This window comes from Protomyctophum parallelum, assembly GCF_964188405.1.
Source record: "Protomyctophum parallelum genome assembly, chromosome: 11".
In the NCBI taxonomy this organism is placed as follows: Eukaryota; Metazoa; Chordata; class Actinopteri; order Myctophiformes; family Myctophidae; genus Protomyctophum; species Protomyctophum parallelum.
This window is the reverse complement of record NC_139707.1, coordinates 6725772-6745678: the sequence shown is the minus strand read 5'-3', so window position 1 is coordinate 6745678 and position 19907 is coordinate 6725772. Positions and strand designations below refer to the sequence as shown.

General features: G+C 42.8%; 1 protein-coding gene across 4 annotated transcripts; it reads left to right on the top strand.

Annotated features, from left to right (window-relative positions):
• Positions 1-12223: 12223 nt before the first annotated feature.
• On the top strand, positions 12224-19626 carry nms (neuromedin S). Of its 4 annotated transcripts, none has more exons than XR_014569997.1 (8): positions 12224-12520; positions 13157-13209; positions 15655-15711; positions 16352-16378; positions 16602-16658; positions 17436-17510; positions 18535-18614; positions 19384-19626. XR_014569997.1 is itself a non-coding variant. In XM_083777291.1 (7 exons), the coding sequence occupies exons 1-7, from the start codon at positions 12442-12444 to the stop codon at positions 19414-19416; spliced, it is 378 nt and encodes a 125-aa protein (XP_083633417.1). In that variant the 5' UTR covers positions 12224-12441; the 3' UTR covers positions 19417-19626. The 4 variants fall into 4 exon arrangements, 2 of the variants coding, with proteins under 2 accessions (XP_083633417.1, XP_083633416.1); XR_014569998.1 differs by having other exon boundaries at positions 19387-19444; XM_083777291.1 differs by lacking the exon at positions 18535-18614 and having other exon boundaries at positions 19387-19626.
• The last annotated feature ends 281 nt before the right edge of the window (positions 19627-19907 follow it).

The window sequence follows — 19907 nt, the reverse complement described above, 5'->3', positions numbered from 1 at the left end:
CTGCCAGGATTCTCACAAACACACCCTGCAGATCTCACATTACTCCCGTGCTTGCTGCACTCCATTGGTTGCCCGTCAAATCTAGGATCAATTTCAAAATTGCGCCACCTGGTGGTCACCAGTTTAGGCTCTGAGTGCCAATTCTCCCATTATAAAAAAAGAGAGGGCGTTTTTTTTCGTTTTGTTTTATTTTTTTATTACGTCTTGTCGTCTTTGGCACTCATTGCAAAGACGTCTCGGTTACGGGATTACGTCCCTGGCACTTAACCCATTCTGACCTGAGATCAGATTCATACGAGGTTTCCACTGGACACACACTGGTCTGATTAAACAACATATAAGGCATTACACGGACTGGCTCCACTTTACTCTTTCTCTGAACTACTGCATGCAAAGCCAAACACACGTTCTCTCAGGTCCTCCGAAAATGACCTTCTGTCTATTAAAAATAAAATAGACTCAAAACAAAGGGTGGCCTTGCATTTGAAGTGGTTGCCCTCACTTTGTGGAATGCCCTGCCCCATGAGCTGAAGAATGCAGAGTCTGTCGACTGTATTAAGAACTTGTTAATAAAAACGTATTTATTTCATCAGCACTTTATTTTGTTGCAATAAGCTCTCAAGCTGTGCTGAAATGGGCATGACACTTGATGACAGCACACCTAGACGTTAATAGAAGATTGGAGAACGGATTAATCAGTGGCGTGCACATAATTTAGAGGGGCAGGTGCTCAAGTGAAAAAAGGGCACCTTGTGCAGCACATTTTGGGGCGGGAACCCATTTTGGTGCTTTAGCTATTGAAAAATAGCAGATCTACAAGCTCATAGCGCTACGAGCTTGTAGGTCTGCTATTTTTTTTTTTTATCGAAGAACCACTGACATAGAAACATAGCTTTAGATTGTGGGGGCCTAAATAATATAGTAGATAGAAGCGTTTTTTATCAAGATTTGATCAATGTCACCATGGACCACACTACAAATTAAGAAAGAAAAATAAAACGTTTTTTTCTTTTCTTTTTTTTTTAAGAGCAAAATTGCCAAAAGGGCAGGGGGTGCTCTAGCACCCCCTAGTGTCTATCTGTGCACGCCACTGGGATTAATCAAAACTCTAAATGCTCATTATGTTACCATTCTCGTCTATTCACTGTGTCTCAGAGGAGATCTGTGAACAGTTCAGAAACCTGCCTACCAGTGACATCATCTACATATGGGGAATCCAAGCCAATAGAAATGGCAGGATTTCTATTCCTGCACAGTTAGCATGCTATAATGGAAGCCATCATTCTTGTGTTAATAAAAAATGGAAATACATTTTTTGAAATATTGTTTGCTAAAATAAATCTGCCCAACGATGATGTCACTGGAAAGTGGGTTTCTTAAGTTGTCCACAGCCCTCCTCTGAGACACAGACTGAGTAGAATAAAAGGTACTATTTTATTAGTGAGAGGACCAATTATATGAAGATAGATTGAAAATGGGTGGAATTGTCCTTTAAGTTAATTTTGATTAAATTAGGGTTAGGTTTACATGAATCAATTTGTCTACACTACTCCACTACACAACATCAGTAAAAAGTACTTCTTACACCACTGTCGCTCCAAAATGTTCAAGCACAAACAAAGAGTTGGTCATGAAACTGGGTCACGAGTCACGACCCTCGTGTTCCCACGGGGGGAACTGAAATCAGTGTAACTACTTCAACCCTATTCTATACTTCAGAAGTCGAAGAATTTAATAATCTTAAACATTTTATGTAACAAAAGATGTGTGTCTGCAGCCATTGGGGGGTATTCAACATGAAAATGTTTGAGAACCACTGTCTTGTTTGGTTCATATATTGAAATGCTGCTGCATCTAAGGCTGGGATCATCCCTGATTGCGGAGTGTGTGTGTGTGTGTGTGTGTGTGTGTGTGTGTGTGTGTGTGTGTGTGTGTGTGTGTGTGTGTGTGACTGTGAATGATGGCTGCATCAAAGCAAGTGTGGGTGAAATATAAGAAGCAGTGCCGTTTTGATTGCATCTGATTGTTTGATATTCCAGACCGGTGCAAAATGCCCAGAACTACAGTCAGATCCTCAGTGTTAACCCATTTTTGAACGGGCACCCATTTTGGTGTCAGCATCATGTTATGCTTTAGCTATTGAAAAATAGCAGATCTACAAGCTCATATCGCGCCACCGAGTGGCGCGCTACGAGCTTGTAGGTCTGCTATTTTTTGAAAAATCGAAGAACGACTGACATTTTTTTTAATCTGATCTCAGGTCAGAATGGGTTCATCAGACCAGTGTGTGTCCGGCGGAAACCTCGTATGAATCTGATCTCAGGTCAGAATGGGTTAAGGCCATTTCATGCTTGGAGCGATCAACACGCGTCAAATGACACATCGCAGATCGCACTATGCGGCTGATGTCACTTTCATTGTGCACGTATTAATGCTGTAAAGTGCACAGAGACCCCTTGGGGTGATTTTGTACTATAAATAAACTGAACTGAACTGAACTGGGTCATTAATATTGATATTATATTCACACACAGTCACACACTGACGGCTAAAGGAAGCCATGCAAGGGACCAACCTATTCATCAGGATCGGTTAGGGGTTCAGCGTCTTGCTCAAGGACACTTTGACACTGGGAGCCGAGGATCGAACCGGGAACCTTGCATTTCCTAAGTGAAGAAAATGTAAAAAATAAAATGCAAATGTTATATTGTCGCAATGTTATATTTTTGTCACAATATCGATATTGAGTTAATATCACAAGTAAGACGCGCAAACGCGGGAAGCGAACGCAGCTCGTGTGTGTGTGTGTGTGTGTGTGTGTGTGTGTGTGCGTGTGTGTGTGCTACAGCTGCGCCCTGTGTGTGTGTGTGTGTGTGTGTGTGTGTGTGTGCTACAGCTGCGCCCTCTGGTGGCGGGCGGGTGGTGTAACAGCGGGACAGACACACAGACATTCAGCCCTTGCTGTCATATTAAGTGGCTCACTGCGTTCGCAATGAAGGTCACCATAAGGACCCCAGCCCTTAATTATGGTGCGGGGTGTAAGTTAATGTGACAGAGAGTTTTTATTTTCTTAGCGAGAAGGACTTGTAATTGAAAGTGTACACCGTTCGTTGATTTTAGGTCACTTCATATAAGAACTGTGTTTGAAAAATAAACCGACCACCTTTCTGTCTGGAGTGGCTGTGCGTCGTTAATGATGTCCATTCATATTTGATACAGACAGTTTCTGGAGAAAATGGAATTAATGTGGCCGCAAAAGCCTTGAAACTACATATGAAGGCAATGTCGCTGCTAATATACGTCACGCCCAGCTGTCAACACATTGCGTTCCTGAGATTCCTCGTTGACGTAAGCTCAGCTGGCGGTGACTCGACTCGTACTAACCACGAAACATTAAATATCAATAAAATAAAAATAAAAATAAACGTAATTAACATTCAGTTTCTGTTGTGCGACGGGCAGATGCAGCCACCCGCCTACCCGGAGATGTAGTCTCTGGGTTGTTTGACTAATTTCTAACGCTTATTTTGTTACTCTTTGGGTATATTTGTACATTTCCACCTTCAGTCGATGCTTCATATCCATATGAGTGAAAAGGCCGGGGTGATCGGTTTATTTTTCAAACACAGTTCTTATATGAGGCGATCTAAAATCCCCCTATGGAGATTACTGTTATAATCGGATCGTGTACTTGTACGTGAATACACATATGTATTGTGTACTGCCTGAACTGTAGCATACTTCATAGTCTCTCATCTCAGACAGCAAAGTTAGCGGTTGTTATGTCTTAAGTGTTGTTGTCACGTCATTAGGATCCAGCTCTATATATTCCCTGTGTGTGTGTAATAAACTTTGTGAAGCCCTCTACTGACAGTGACGTCAGGACTTCGGTGCTCTATGGTGGAATAATTACACTATTTGAAGGGCACTCTTTCAAGGCCCCTGCGTAGTTAATGGCCACCTCCACCTTACAGGATACCACGTCAATGCTCTCCCCTTTATTAACCCCATAACTCTGGCCATCCTGCCAGACCACCCTATTTAAAATGACCCTTACATGCACGCGGGTCGATGTGAACACATTGCCACAAGTATCGTCTAAGGAAACGTTAAAACATCCCAAATGACGAAAGGCACCGTTTATGGGTCTAATCTAATGACTGTTGTGTTTTGTGAGATAAAATCTAGTTTTTCCCTGAAAAGTACTAATTTCGATGAGCTTGGTGGTCAGTTTTGTATTGTAGTCTGATTGGCGTGGTGTGTGTGTGTGCGCACATGCGCGCATGCGTGCATGTTTGTATACAGTACACACCAGCATGTGAGTGCACGCACATTAGCACAAATGCATTCTTAATTAAGCCAGAGTTAGGCTATACTTGGTTACGCACCAATGGTGTGTAACCAAGTTTAATAGTATATATGTTTCATAGTAGCCTAGTATAATAGTAAGTATAATAGTGCAGTATGTCGTGCACCGAAAATAGAAGATCTAAAAGCTGTGACACCGTATGTGTAATATACTAGATCTGCTACTTTCAGTGCACCATACCGGTGCGCAACTAGTATAAATTAGCCTTATGATGAGGCATGCTTTGGCACGCAACTCATCGGTGATGACGAGTGCACCGATAAATTCCCTCCTCACTGGAACCAGTCAAACTGCATGGCGTCACTTACTGGCTGTGAGATCAGATCAACATGCACTGAACGTTCCTGTCTACGTATACGGCCACAGAATTGATCTGGCTCATTCCTGTGGGTGTTGGTGCGTCGCTGCGTTGTCGTTGTTGTTGTGGAGTCTCATAACGATCGAGCCGATCCTCCCCCGGGGGCTAACATGTCAGGCCAGCAACAAATTGCTGTGGAGATGAATGCGCTCCATTAAGCCATTTTGGACTGAGGTCGATTAAAAAAGAAAAAAAAGGCTTTTAAATACTAACATTTTTCTGAAAAACCCATGTTTCTATATGTCAGTGGTGCTCAACCTTTTTCATGTCAAGGACCCCCAAAATTATCTCGATTAAGCCACGGACCCCCATATGAAAATATGTAGTTCCAGGGACCCCTCAAAAGCCAATATATGTTTTTAAATGTTCGCTCTGAAATATATATTCAAAGACATATTTTCACGACTTTTCAAAAATAGCAGACCTACAAGTTCATAGCGCGGCACTCGGTGCCGCGCTATGAGCTTGTAGATCTGCTATTTTTCAATAGCTAAAGCATAACATAATGTTTTAAAACACCAAAAGGGGTTCCCGCCTAATATGGTTTAACTCACTGTTTCTCACCGTCTGGTCCGGCGGTCACGTCAAGGGTCCAAATGGATGCTTAGTTACAGGCCTGTAACTGTAAGGTTTTTTCCTTTGGGACCCCAATTATACACTGTATAGAAATAAGTCGTAGTGTTAATTTAACTCTGTGGGTACAAATGGAAGGAATAAATTAAAACTTTAACTATGGACATACTAAAAAAGTGTGCTTGTACATTTTGAGATAGATCATGTGTACCAATTTGATGTGGTGAGGTTTGGACAAAATTGGTAGTAGCAAAAATTGTGTTTTGCAAAGAAAATGCACAATGGTGGAAATGAGCAGGGCTTATTTGGAGAGTTCCGTGATGATCCAAGGAATCCAAGGTTGACAGAGATTAGACGAAAACATGCACGCACGCGCACACACACACACACACGCACACACACACACACACACACACACACACACACACACACACACACACACACACACACACACACACACACACACACACACACACACACACACACACACACACACACACACACACACACACACACACACACACACACACACACACACAGGTGAAAACATTGGTTTCTGCTCGACCACAATGATTTTCTGGGGGGGCATGTACTGTATGAAGTTTTGCCTTGATTTTATTTTTTTCTTTACATTTTTATCCCACAATTTTGTAACCATGTGTAGAGAGTGAGACCATGTAACCCTGGGGGGGGGGGGGGGGGGGGGGTTTCTCCGGTTGGACGTAGCGCGTGGAGGGAACACGTTATTCCAACCAGTTCCTTTCCCCTCCATCAGGTGCCCTGACTGGCCAGGGGGAGGCAGTTTAGAGACCAGTTCCTTTGCCTCCATCAGGCGCCCTGACTGGCCAGGGGGAGGCAGTTTAGAGACCAGGATTACTGCACGTTTCTTTGTGATAGTTGTGCCTTGAATTTCACCTGCCCTTTTTCGTGCATGAAAAGTTTGAAAACCACTACTGTGCAGCTATGATCTTTAAAGTGTTTCCACACTAGAGATAACAATCAACATTCTCTTTATTGTTAACATGTTCTGTAATGCCAAACTGAATAAATGTTTCTTTAATGGTTACCAGTGGTTACGGGGAAAACAACCTCAACATAACATGAGAAAACGTACACAAGAGGGGCTGTATAAATGGCATCTTGCTCTCTGATAGAACAAGGAAAAAATGTCTGTTCAAATGATTGTGACAGAAGTGGGAAAACAATCATCGGAGGGTTATTGTTTGTTGTCAATATGGTGGCTTGTCACTTGAAACCCCTCTCCGGAAAATATTCCAAGAAATGACTCCATTTGACCTCCGCCACAAACCACAATGATGCCATTTCGGTACACGCTCCATTTGACATAAAACTTTATGATTATATATAGGACTAGATTACGTCTTTATAAGGCGCCACATTAATTTACAGGGGGTGTATGGGGCTGCTGTTCCCCGCAACGCCTGAGTTACGAGGAAAAATATCAATAACATCACCTCACAATAACATCTATATTTTCCTTCAGGTTTTCATTTAACTTGGCCTTTAAGTTTGGCACTTTTAATAAAGAAATCCTACAAGCAAGTGAGCCCAGCAGTAAAACTTAACAACAAACACAATGAGATTATTGAGCTTTTCTGATGAATCGCACCGGGACTCACCATGCTTTAATAAAAGTAAGTTTATGATGGATGTGCCCCCTTGTTCAAGAGCTCACAATGTGCCACGATGCTGTGAGCTTGTAGATATTTTCAGTACTTTCAGTATTTTAATAATAATAAGAATAAGAATATTAAAGTAAAAGTAACAAATACATAAAAAATCTGCTTATTGATCATTCTAATGTATTAATTGAAAAAGTAATCCATTAAAATAACTACTAACCAAATAATCGATAGTTGCAATATTCCTAGTTGTTAGAGTTGTAAATGAATGCCCCACCCAGATTTATATAGGTCTCCCTTTTATGGCCAATATATGAGTTCTTTGTAAGGCATGCCCAAATATGGAGTATATGCAGCCAGCTTGTGGAGTTCTGTGTCAGGCATGCCCAAATATGGAGTGTTGTGAGGTCAGAACAGGCCAGCTCCATATATGGACGGTGGGCAGGCCAGGGCCCGGTCCAGATCCCGGGCAGAGGCCTTTTTGGGGCGGTTCTGGACAACCGTGGGTCCGACCGACTCGACACCACTGTGGTGTGGAACGTGTGTGTCGAATTTGAAGTCGGTGGGGCTAACGGTTCTCGAGTTACGTGGATACACACACACACACACACACACACACACACACACACACACACACACACACACACACACACACACACACACACACACACACACACACACACACACACACACACACACACACACACACACACACACACAGAGACTTGGTGCATTTATAGATAGATAAGAGGCACCCTGACATCTGAAGTTGTTTGCAGATAAGGCTCCAGACTTCCCAAAACAAACTAGTCTGGCTACTACTTGGCCTCACTCCCAGAACCCACCTCACCCCTGCCCACTTTGACAGGCTGTATTGGCTTAGGGTTAGTCTCGCGTCACCAGACTGTTGCCTCCGCGATTTCCAAACGCTTCATCATACAGTCTGGGCCAACGGAAGAGCTGTCATGATATACTATAAACGCTTCATCATACAGTCTGTCTGGGCCAACGGAAGAGCTGTCATGATATACTATAAACGCTTCATCATACAGTCTGGGCCAACGGAAGAGCTGTCATGATATACTATAAACGCTTCATCATACAGTCTGGGCCAACGGAAGAGCTGTCATGATATACTATAAACGCTTCATCATACAGTCTGGGCCAACGGAAGAGCTGTCATGATATACTATAATAAACGCTTCATCATACAGTCTGTCTGGGCCAACGGAAGAGCTGTCATGATATACTATAAACGCTTCATCATACAGTCTGGGCCAACGGAAGAGCTGTCATGATATACTATAAACGCTTCATCATACAGTCTGGGCCAACGGAAGAGCTGTCATGATATACTATAAACACTTCATCATACAGTCTGGGCCAACGGAAGAGCTGTCATGATATACTATAAACACTTCATCATACAGTCTGGGCCAACGGAAGAGCTGTCATGATATACTATAAACGCTTCATCATACAGTCTGGGCCAACGGAAGAGCTGTCATGATATACTATAAACGCTTCATCATACAGTCTGGGCCAACGGAAGAGCTGTCATGATATACTATAAACGCTTCATCATACAGTCTGGGCCAACGGAAGAGCTGTCATGATATACTATAAACGCTTCATCATACAGTCTGAGCCAACGGAAGAGCTGTCATGATATACTATAAACGCTTCATCATACAGTCTGAGCCAACAGAAGAGCTGTCATGATATACTATAAACGCTTCACCATACAGTCTGAGCCAACAGAAGAGCTGTCATGATATACTATAAACGCTTCATCATACAGTCTGGGCCAACGGAAGAGCTGTCATGATATACTATAAACGCTTCACCATACAGTCTGGGCCAACGGAAGAGCTGTCATGATATACTATAAACGCTTCACCATACAGTCTGGGCCAACGGAAGAGCTGTCATGATATACTATAAACGCTTCATCATACAGTCTGGACCAACGGAAGAGCTGTCATGATATACTATAAACGCTTCATCATACAGTCTGGACCAACGGAAGAGCTGTCATGATATACTATAAACGCTTCATCATACAGTCTGGACCAACGGAAGAGCTGTCATGATATACTATAAACGCTTCATCATACAGTCTGGGCCAACGGAAGAGCTGTCATGATATACTATAAACGCTTCATCATACAGTCTGTCTGGGCCAACGGAAGAGCTGTCATGATATACTATAAACGCTTCATCATACAGTCTGGACCAACGGAAGAGCTGTCATGATATACTATAAACGCTTCATCATACAGTCTGGGCCAACGGAAGAGCTGTCATGATATACTATAAACGCTTCATCATACAGTCTGGACCAACGGAAGAGCTGTCATGATATACTATAAACGCTTCATCATACAGTCTGGGCCAACGGAAGAGCTGTCATGATATACTATAAACGCTTCATCATACAGTCTGGGCCAACGGAAGAGCTGTCATGATATACTATAAACGCTTCATCATACAGTCTGGGCCAACGGAAGAGCTGTCATGATATACTATAAACGCTTCATCATACAGTCTGGGCCAACGGAAGAGCTGTCATGATATACTATAAACGCTTCATCATACAGTCTGAGCCAACGGAAGAGCTGTCATGATATACTATAAACGCTTCATCATACAGTCTGAGCCAACAGAAGAGCTGTCATGATATACTATAAACGCTTCACCATACAGTCTGAGCCAACAGAAGAGCTGTCATGATATACTATAAACGCTTCATCATACAGTCTGGGCCAACGGAAGAGCTGTCATGATATACTATAAACGCTTCATCATACAGTCTGGGCCAACGGAAGAGCTGTCATGATATACTATAAACGCTTCACCATACAGTCTGGGCCAACGGAAGAGCTGTCATGATATACTATAAACGCTTCATCATACAGTCTGTCTGGGCCAACGGAAGAGCTGTCATGATATACTATAAACGCTTCATCATACAGTCTGGGGCCAACGGAAGAGCTGTCATGATATACTATAAACGCTTCATCATACAGTCTGGGCCAACGGAAGAGCTGTCATGATATACTATAAACGCTTCATCATACAGTCTGGGCCAACGGAAGAGCTGTCATGATATACTATAAACGCTTCATCGTACAGTCTGGGCCAACGGAAGAGCTGTCATGATATACTATAAACGCTTCATCATACAGTCTGGGCCAACGGAAGAGCTGTCATGATATACTATAAACGCTTCATCATACAGTCTGGGCCAACAGAAGAGCTGTCATGATATACTATAAACGCTTCATCATACAGTCTGGGCCAACGGAGGAGCTGTCATGATATACTATAAACGCTTCATCATACAGTCTGGGCCAACGGAAGAGCTGTCATGATATACTATAAACGCTTCATCGTACAGTCTGGGCCAACGGAAGAGCTGTCATGATATACTATAAACGCTTCATCGTACAGTCTGGGCCAACGGAAGAGCTGTCATGATATACTATAAACGCTTCATCGTACAGTCTGGGCCAACGGAAGAGCTGTCATGATATACTATAAAGCGGAAGTGGAGCCTCCTCGCTTCCACTTCCGTTTCGTCTTTACAGCCGCGCACATTTATCCTAATATAAATAGAAAACATCTAAGCATATATAGCTTGTTGCTTAGCAGGAAAGGAAATTAAATAAAAAATAAACTGGCCCCTGTAAATTAAGTCTGCGTTCCGCCCCCCCCCCACCCCATTCTCCCCATACTGTACACGTTTTTCCCTATTTTACTTTATTTATATGATGATTTCCTGTTTTTTGTCTTTAAATGTTCTGATGAATTGAAAAAGGTGGACCGTGTTGTAAACAAGTTTAGTGCTTTATCATGGTTCATCCACAAAGTAACAGTTTTTGTATTGACTTTATGTGCTTTCGTTTGAAATGTAGCCTATACCCATTCTGCATACTGTGAAATATAAAATGTCAATCAATCAATCAATCAAAGAAACACTCCAGCGCTTTATGGACAATTCTAGTTGAATATGTTTAAAAGATGACAGTTTTTCATAACACAGTTGTACCTAGCCCCTCTCGGAACCCTCCATAAAGCTTTTCTGAAATGTGGATGTCACTTTATGTATAGGGTCCCTGTCATCTATATTTTCGTATGGGAATGTTGGAACGCGGACATAAATATGCTCGGTAACATCGTATCTGCGGCGTTTGACGGCTTTTTTTTGTTTGAGTTATTCTGAATTCGTGAACTATAAGTACCTATACATACCGCTGCGAATTCTCTTGTGTCGCAGAAGCCGTTAAGTATTTTGTTTGTTTGACCGATTTGGTCGCTTTGATTCTTCTTGTTTATTTACCGTTTATTGTACCGCCTCCCGGTGTGCGGTTGGCTTGTGCCGGCTGTTCCTGCCTCTGATCTGCTCTGTCATAGCTATAGCGCCACTAGCTAGCCAGATAGGCGGTACAATGAGGTGTCAATAAACAAGGAAGGAAGAGAATAATCAAAGCGACCAAATCGGTCAAACAAAGATTAAAAATACTTAACGGCTTCCGCGCCACAGGAGATATTCACAGCGGTATTTATAGATACTTAAAGTTCACAGATTCAGAAGCCCTCACACGAAAAGAAAGTCCTCAAAGAGCGCAGAAGGACTTATTCTAAGGTGTTTACGTGTATTTATGTGTGCGTACCCGGTGGCAGGGTGGAGGTGGAGCAGGACCCAATGCGATCTGGGTCGTCAAAAATGTCAGAAACTTCAGTAGCATTGGGTTCTGCTTGTAGGGCTAAGTTGTACCCATCTATAGCCTATGAGGGAAATGAGCATTTCCTGACCAGTGATGATGTTGATGCTGTCAGGGTAATGACCTTGCCAAACCTTAGCTTTTTGCTGAACTGATTCTGCATTCTCAGTAGTGGACATTTACAAGCACATGTAAATGTTATATTATGCATGTCTACTATTTAAAGTACTTTAGGTTTACTGGCTCTAATACCTAGAAAAGAGAGAGAGTGTGTGTGTGTGTGTGTGTGTGTGTGTGTGTGTGTGTGTGTGTGTGTGTGTGTGTGTGTGTGTGTGTGTGTGTGTGTGTGTGTGTGTGTGTGTGTGTGTGTGTGTGTGTGTGTGTGTGTGCGTGTGCGTGTGCGTGCGTAAGTGAGTGAGGGGGGCACTTACTCGCGCACGAGGGCTCTGTTGATGACCAAGGCAGTCACCTCGGAGAGCCGTGGGGACATGATTGGTGATTGGTCACCCTTTGCGTGGAAACGTGGGAGATGATGTTTGTCACCCAATGTCACCCCGTCAAGTTGGAGCCCTTTTAACTGTGGCAGAGAGCCGTTACCTGCTCACAGTTTGTGCTTGTTGTTGTGAGTGAGGGAATAATCTCTCGATCGGTGCGGGTCGAGAACTTGCTTAATTGGAGCAGCAAAGCTTCCGAAGTTTCCGTGCCTCTCTATTCTTCCCTCTTTCTCTCCATCTTTCTCTCCAAGACGCGCAAAAGAACCTCAGAGAAGAGATGTCCATCCCCGCTGTGAGACAACTGTTCCTGTTCCATTTGGTCTGGTGTCTTGGATGTTGGCGCTGTGCGACAGCAGGTGAGAACAATTACGCGCAATTAAAGCAGAGAACGTGGCTTGATTAGGCTGTCAGCTCTTATTCTTTTGCAATTTAGTTTCATCTAGTAGTCTATACTATTGCCAAACATCGCAATTAAATCTTAGATGTGTTTATTGAGATGATGGCTAAATTAATTGATTTTTTAAATAGTATGAGTTCTTATTCAGCTTAGATTTTGCTACCTTGATTACAGTCCTATATCAGTGGTACAGTAGCCTTTATTAATTATCATGTGGTTCTTAAAAAAAATCATGTAAAGGGAAAGGAAAACTGTAAACTATTTGTCCGTGAGCCCCCATTTGAACATATTTTGTGCTAGGGACAAAAGAAGAAGAAGAAGTTTTAAAAATGTTCATTCATTCATTTTTCAAAATTAAATTATGTATACTGTAACTGCCATTTCTGTATAGTATATAAAAAAGTATAAAATAGGTTTAAAGTGGTTTAAACAGATTTTTGATGCTATATATATATTAACTACTGAAAATTAGCTGGGGACCCCCTGGAACCGCCTCAATGACCCCTGGGGGTCCTCAGACCTCACTTTGAGAACCTAGGACTGGCCTATATTACCAAATCAATGATCAATGACGAGCATTTAATCCCTCTTTCAGAGTCCTATGGCAATCAATTCAGACAATGGGAAGATGGGCTTACTTTAACAAAGGTAATATGTTTGAATTAATCCATGATATGAATCATTCTATGGACGCATGCTTATTTTTAATATATTATTGTTGATATATTTTCACATCACTATGATCATATTCTAGTCAGCAAAAGTGGAATTGCTTCCTGTTCTTTATGCATTTACAATTCTGTGCTAAAGAGATATTCATTCAAAACTGTTCCATGCTGCTTTTTCACTTTTTAATCCTAGAAGAAAAGGGTCCCGCACGCTGTCTTTCACTTATAGAGTAGTAGTTTTACTAGATGACAACGTTTCCGTCTAAACGACCTTCATCAGGTATCTCTACATTAAAGATGCCTCGAGGGTGGGTGGACCGTCGGTGGACACTGGACATCACAAACATAATAATCCGGACAAGTCCCCCCGTTGCTCCAATTCTCACCAAACCTGCTGTTCAGGGGGTTCAGGGTTCTGCCTCGAGAATACAGCCACACCAGGGGCCACTGTTCAGGGGGTTCAGGGAGGGGTCTGCCACGAGAATACAGCCACACCAGGGGCCACTGTTCAGGGGTCTGCCACGAGAATACAGCCACACCAGGGGCCACTGTTCAGGGGTCTGCCACGAGAATACAGCCACACCAGGGGCCACTGTTCAGGGGGTTCAGGGTTCTGCCACGAGAATACAGCCACACCAGGGGCCACTGTTCAGGGGTCTGCCACGAGAATACAGCCACACCAGGGGCCACTGTTCAGGGGTCTGCCACGAGAATACAGCCACACCAGGGGCCACTGTTCAGGGGGTTCAATCAGGGGTCTGCCACGAGAATACAGCCACACCAGGGGCCACTGTTCAGGGGGTTCAGGGGGTCTGCCACGAGAATACAGCCTCACCAGGGGCCACTGTTCAGGGGGTTCAGGGGTCTGCCACGAGAATACAGCCCACACCAGGGGCCACTGTTCAGGGGGTTCAGGGGGTCTGCCACGAGAATACAGCCACACCAGGGGCCACTGTTCAGGGGTCTGCCACGAGAATACAGCCTCACCAGGGGCCACTGTTCAGGGGTCTGCCACGAGAACACAGCCACACCAGGGGCCACTGTTCAGGGGGTTCAGGGGGTCTGCCACGAGAATACAGCCACACCAGGGGCCACTGTTCAGGGGTCTGCCACGAGAATACAGCCACACCAGGGGCCACTGTTCAGGGGTCTGCCACGAGAATACAGCCACACCAGGGGCCACTGTTCAGGGGTCTGCCACGAGAATACAGCCACACCAGGGGCCACTGTTCAGGGGTCTGCCACGAGAATACAGCCACACCAGGGGCCACTGTTCAGGGGTCTGCCACGAGAATACAGCCACACCAGGGGCCACTGTTCAGGGGTCTGCCACGAGAATACAGCCACACCAGGGGCCACGTGTGGCCTTCTACTGGAGCTCGAGTCTATACATCTTTGTAGTGCTTGAAAGGCATAGGGGGGGATTTTAACCCATTTAGACCTGAGGACGAATCTACAAATGCCTTCTAAATCCTGACAGTTTTCTGAAAACCCCATGTTTCTATGTCAGTGGTTCTCAAACATTTTCATGTCTGTCAAGGACCCCCAGAATATATGTAATTGGCCGCCGACCCCCATCTGGAAATATGTCGTTCCAGGGACCCCCCCAGAAGCAAAGCTTTGAGTTAAAAATGTTCGCTCTGAAAGAATATATATTCAAAGATTTGCAACACATTTTCACGATAAAAAAGAAATAGCAGATCTACAAGCTTGTAGATGCTATGTTATTTTTCTGTCTGTCTGTGTGTAATCCACGTAACTCGAGAATCATTCGCCCCACTGGCTTCAAATTCGACAGACGCGTGCCACACGTGCCACGGCAGGGGGTGCAGTGCACGGTGTGGAGACGGTTGGACCCACGGTTGTCCAGAACCGTCCCAAAAAAGGCCTCTGCCCGGGCTCTGGACAGGCCCCTGCCCACCCTGCTTTTGGGAGGTGTAGTTCCAGACTCTATATAGCTCTAGCTTGTAGAATAGTTGTCTTACGTCGCTATTGAACTGCATGCATGGGAGGCGAAACTGGAACCGGAAATTCATTCAATACATTGAAGTCAATGAAACACTATTTCTGACCGGTAGCATCCTTTTATCGGTTCATGAATATAAAAGAAGACATATCACAGGCTGTTTTCTAATCACTTGTTTTTTGATGCACACAGTACACTGTATATGTCATTTATTTGGGGCATCTATAAGCGGTGCCATTTTGGGTGCTCTGCAGTATTACGAGATTTCGTTGTCTGACTATCAATGATCAACATTCTCACGTTCAGAAAGCATGTGGAGAGTTTAGATACCTCAATACAGTGTACACATCGAAAGCAACACAGCAGAAAACTATTTGTGATATGTCTGATTCATTCATTAATAGTTTGATTAACTGTTGGCACCCCTAATTTCTAATAAAGTGTGTTTTTCTTCTCCAGGGGCCTGATGTTCAGGGTGATGATGTTGGGGACATTGAGCTGGCAGACCAGAATGAGGTCAGTTGTAACTTGATACTCAACCTTTTTTCGTTTTTTCAAAGACCCCCAGTTTACCCCCATTAATAAAATAAAAAAATCTCTTGGACTTGAAATCTACGGCGTAAAGTCATTGGGGTTAATCTAACACTGCGAGAGTGCAAATCAATTTGGTTCCATTTGAACACTGTCAAAGAGTTACAGACCCGTAAGGATCCATTTGGTCCCTCCGAGAACCCCTCAAGGACCCCTGGGGTTTCCCGGACCACACGTTGAGAACCAGTGTAACAGAACAGACCTGTAGAAGTTCTTGAAACAGGGTTTTCTCAAATGGGGGTATGTCTACCCCTAGGGGTATGCGGTGGTACTACAGGCAATATCGACGTGCGAGAGAAAGTGGAAGATGGAAGCATTTATTTATTCATATTATATTTATATATTATATTTATTCATTTATTTATTCATTCACATCTGTTTAAATTATGATGAAACATCGACAAACTTTGGGTGAAACTGATTATATGTAAAGTTTTAAAGGAAATTAAATCAATCCTTTCCACAATGTTAAATACATACTTAAATAATATGCAACTAATACAAATATCATCATTGAGGATCCAGAATAATACTTTCATTACTGTATGATTGTTTGTGTTCACAGGAGGAGGCTCAGAATGTATTCAAAAGAGTAAGTTAATTTACAATACCTCTGACTTTTAACTACTTTCAACTTTGGTGCCCCTATTTTGGCCATATGTCATTATAGGCAAAACATATCAAAAGAAAACAAAACTTCATGGGCAAAGATAATCAACTTCAAAATCTCAAAAAATAGGTCAAAATGACCTCTCAGTCATGCGAGTGTTAAGTGTCCTTACACCCTAACTGACCTGTATTGTCTCTCCTTTCAGTTCCTGTTTCATTACTCCAAAGCACACAAGGCTGTGGATGCAGTACACCAAGGCATGGTAAGCAAGCAGAGGCTCACACACACCATCCTACTATAAATGTATGTGTGTATCTGCAATCCACGTAACCCCAGAACCGTTCGTTCCACCAACTTCAAATTTGACACACACGTGACGTTCCACACCACCACAGGGAGTGCAGTGCCCGGCCTTGAGTCGGTGGGATACACCGTTGTCCAGTTAGTGGACCTAACGAGCCTAAAGGCCTATTCATAATAGTCCAGTTTTGTAGGTGACCACCTAAAACTACAACATGACGTCACGCTGCAGTGGTCACTGCTTACACAACACATTTCTCTGTTTTTACTAACCATCTAACCGGAAAATGGACTATGAATTGGCCCTTTTAGTCCCCTCGCCTGTAAAATGTCCAGCCTCTGCCTCAGCCAATTGATTGACATGGCAACCCCACACCTGCCATTTGATTCCACTTTTCACAGTCAGTTTGCACTAGTTCAGACACAGGCAGGCAGACAGACTCCATATACAGTATGGCCACAGACAGATAGTTAAAACGGGCGCTATGACAGAAGCAACTTTCTTTAGTTACTTACATTAATTTAAAAGGATTGAAGATATTAGTTCCTTCAGAATAAATTAATAATTGAGATGGGTGTGAGGTGAACATAAGCTCTCCACTCTCCTTTCCATATTTTACTGGTTATTTGAGGAACTGTTTAATTGTTTTGCGTTTTGTTCATGGTAGTAACATAGTAGCAGACATGATGAAACCATTCCAATGTACAGTGAATTAATTAACTATATGATTTTATCTAGTCCCATTCAGTGCATCCCCTGATGCGATTGTCCCCCAAACTGACCCAGAGGAGAAAGAAACAGCTGATACTCCTGGTAAAACATTTACAATATTTATAAAACCATAAAGATCCTTGCAGGCTGCTGCCGTTTTAGTTTTCCGGAAAAAACAGCGGAATAAAACGTTGCAAAGAAATCAGAAAAACGCAGCAACTAGTCTGCAGGGACCTTAACTGTTAAAGTTGCCTATATGTTTTGATATTAAACGCATATTAAACAGCCAGGCCGGACGCATGCATGCCACATAGACGATACGCTGCATTGGCCCCTGGCCGTACATGGTACATTAAACGTTTCTTCCATATTATCTAGGTCAGCTTGCTATAACTCCAATGCAAGAAATATGCCTGAGTTGTATACAGTAGTACCTGAGACTAATAACCACTACTCTCTATGTAAAATAAGGTGTTTTGGTATACGTATCCCTTCGATGCTATATCATCAGGAGTCAGGACTACATGCCTGTAAGTAACAAACCAAACCGTTACGTTTGGTTAGCTTGAGAACTCTGCAAGTTATTTTTATTGTGGAGATAGTTACATTATTGCTTCAATAGACATTCAAACAGAAAACGTGCATAAGAGGAGAGGCACTGCTTGATCTAGCTAATATGGCGGCCGTAATGTCTCTAACCCATTAAGACCTGAGACCTGACTCTACAAGTTTCTATATCAGTGGTTCTCAAACTATTTCATGTCAAGGACCACAAAAATTATACGTAATTGCCCACTGACCCCAATCTGAAAATATGTTGTTCCAAGGACCCCCCCCCCCAGATGCAAAGATATATGATACAACAATGTTCGCTGTGAAAGAGTATATATATTCAAAGATTTGTGCCACATTTTCACAATGTTTCAATAAAAAGCAGATCTCCAAGCTCATAGCACAGCACTCGGTGCCGTAGTGTTCAAATCCAACTCAAATGATGTTGCTTGTTGCTTTATACTTTTCCCACCGTTATCTTGTGCAATAGACCTTTTTCATGGCAGCCATGTTGTCATATAAATATAATAGCACCAAATGACACCAATGACACTAATTGTTCCATTCTATGTAGTGTATTTAGTGTGCCTTTCCAGTGAGACAACAAAAAGCACCCTCGACTCTGTTTGACCTGAATGGAACGCAACTTTAAAGGTAGGGCAACAGATAGCCTCAGGGACAACTTTAGATATTTCTCTACATTAAGTAGAGCACAATATCGGTTGCTTTTTTGAGGGGCCCTAGCCGATCCTATGCCCAACTTTTCGGGCTTGTGTAAACACAAACATTGAAGATAAACCTGAAGACGGAAAAGTGAGGACGCAAATTGTGTTTGGCCAGAATGAGATGATGTATGATGAAGAGTGCTCCTCACTTCACACGGGTGATTTTTTTAAATATAATTATCATTACTTCAAATTTCAAACTACTTTGCCTTTTTTTTTTACTATTTTGAAAAACATTTTTTAATAGTTAAAATACATCGACACGTTGTGAGTTTGCAGATTGGCTATTTTAACTACGGTATTAAAAAATAGTTTTCAAAATAGTAAAAAAAAAAAAAAAAAAAAGGCAAAGTAGTTTAGGGATAAGGGGTTTAGCATGGACAAGAATAGAGCCCTTAGTGCCCACTGCTCCCGATCCAAATGCACTGCATAAATTGCTGCTGTGAAAAAGGTTTATTAAACTGAACCCCCGCAACAAGTTGAAACTGGAATGTGTAAAATGTATAGTTATCGTTATGCCCAAATGTATATGTGAAATGTAAAATATCAGATCTATGATTATCTTTCTTGGTGTGGACGCCGGCCCTTGAAATGCCAAAAGAAAAATCGAGAAACCATGAAAAGATATCCGCTTAAGATACACTCACTCACAGTCTCACACTGACGAAACGTTTATTTTTCTCTTCCCATCTGGCTAGAAGATCCGCGATCTCCCGGAAGAGATGTTGTAGAGCCACCGAAGAGTCGCAACAGGAAGTCATCACCACCTTGGCATCGTGGCAGCAACATGCAGTATTTTACAACGTCTATGTTGTTCCCTCTCCATGGTAACAGACTGGCGTGTGCCTCTGATTGGTCCTCGCCTCTCTGAGTTCCTCTATATAGCCATTACCGGTTGCTTGTTGTAAACCAGATACCTGATGAAGGTTTGTTTAGACCAAAACGTTGTCATCTAATAAAACTACTGCTCTATAAGTGAAAGACGGTGTGCGGGACTTTTTTTTTCTCATGATGCGCATTCGGTTGCCGGCTCCGACGTACCTGTCCTTGTAGGAGTGCAAACAAGGCCTTTTCGTTACAAAACAACGTCTATTCAAACGGAACTTGACGCTTTTCGGAAAATAAATTATTGTAAAGGTAGACATGCACTGCCATGACTGTGTGTCCTCCTGTTTTCAACCCCAGCAGAATAACCACTTATATATAAATCCTATATACACTT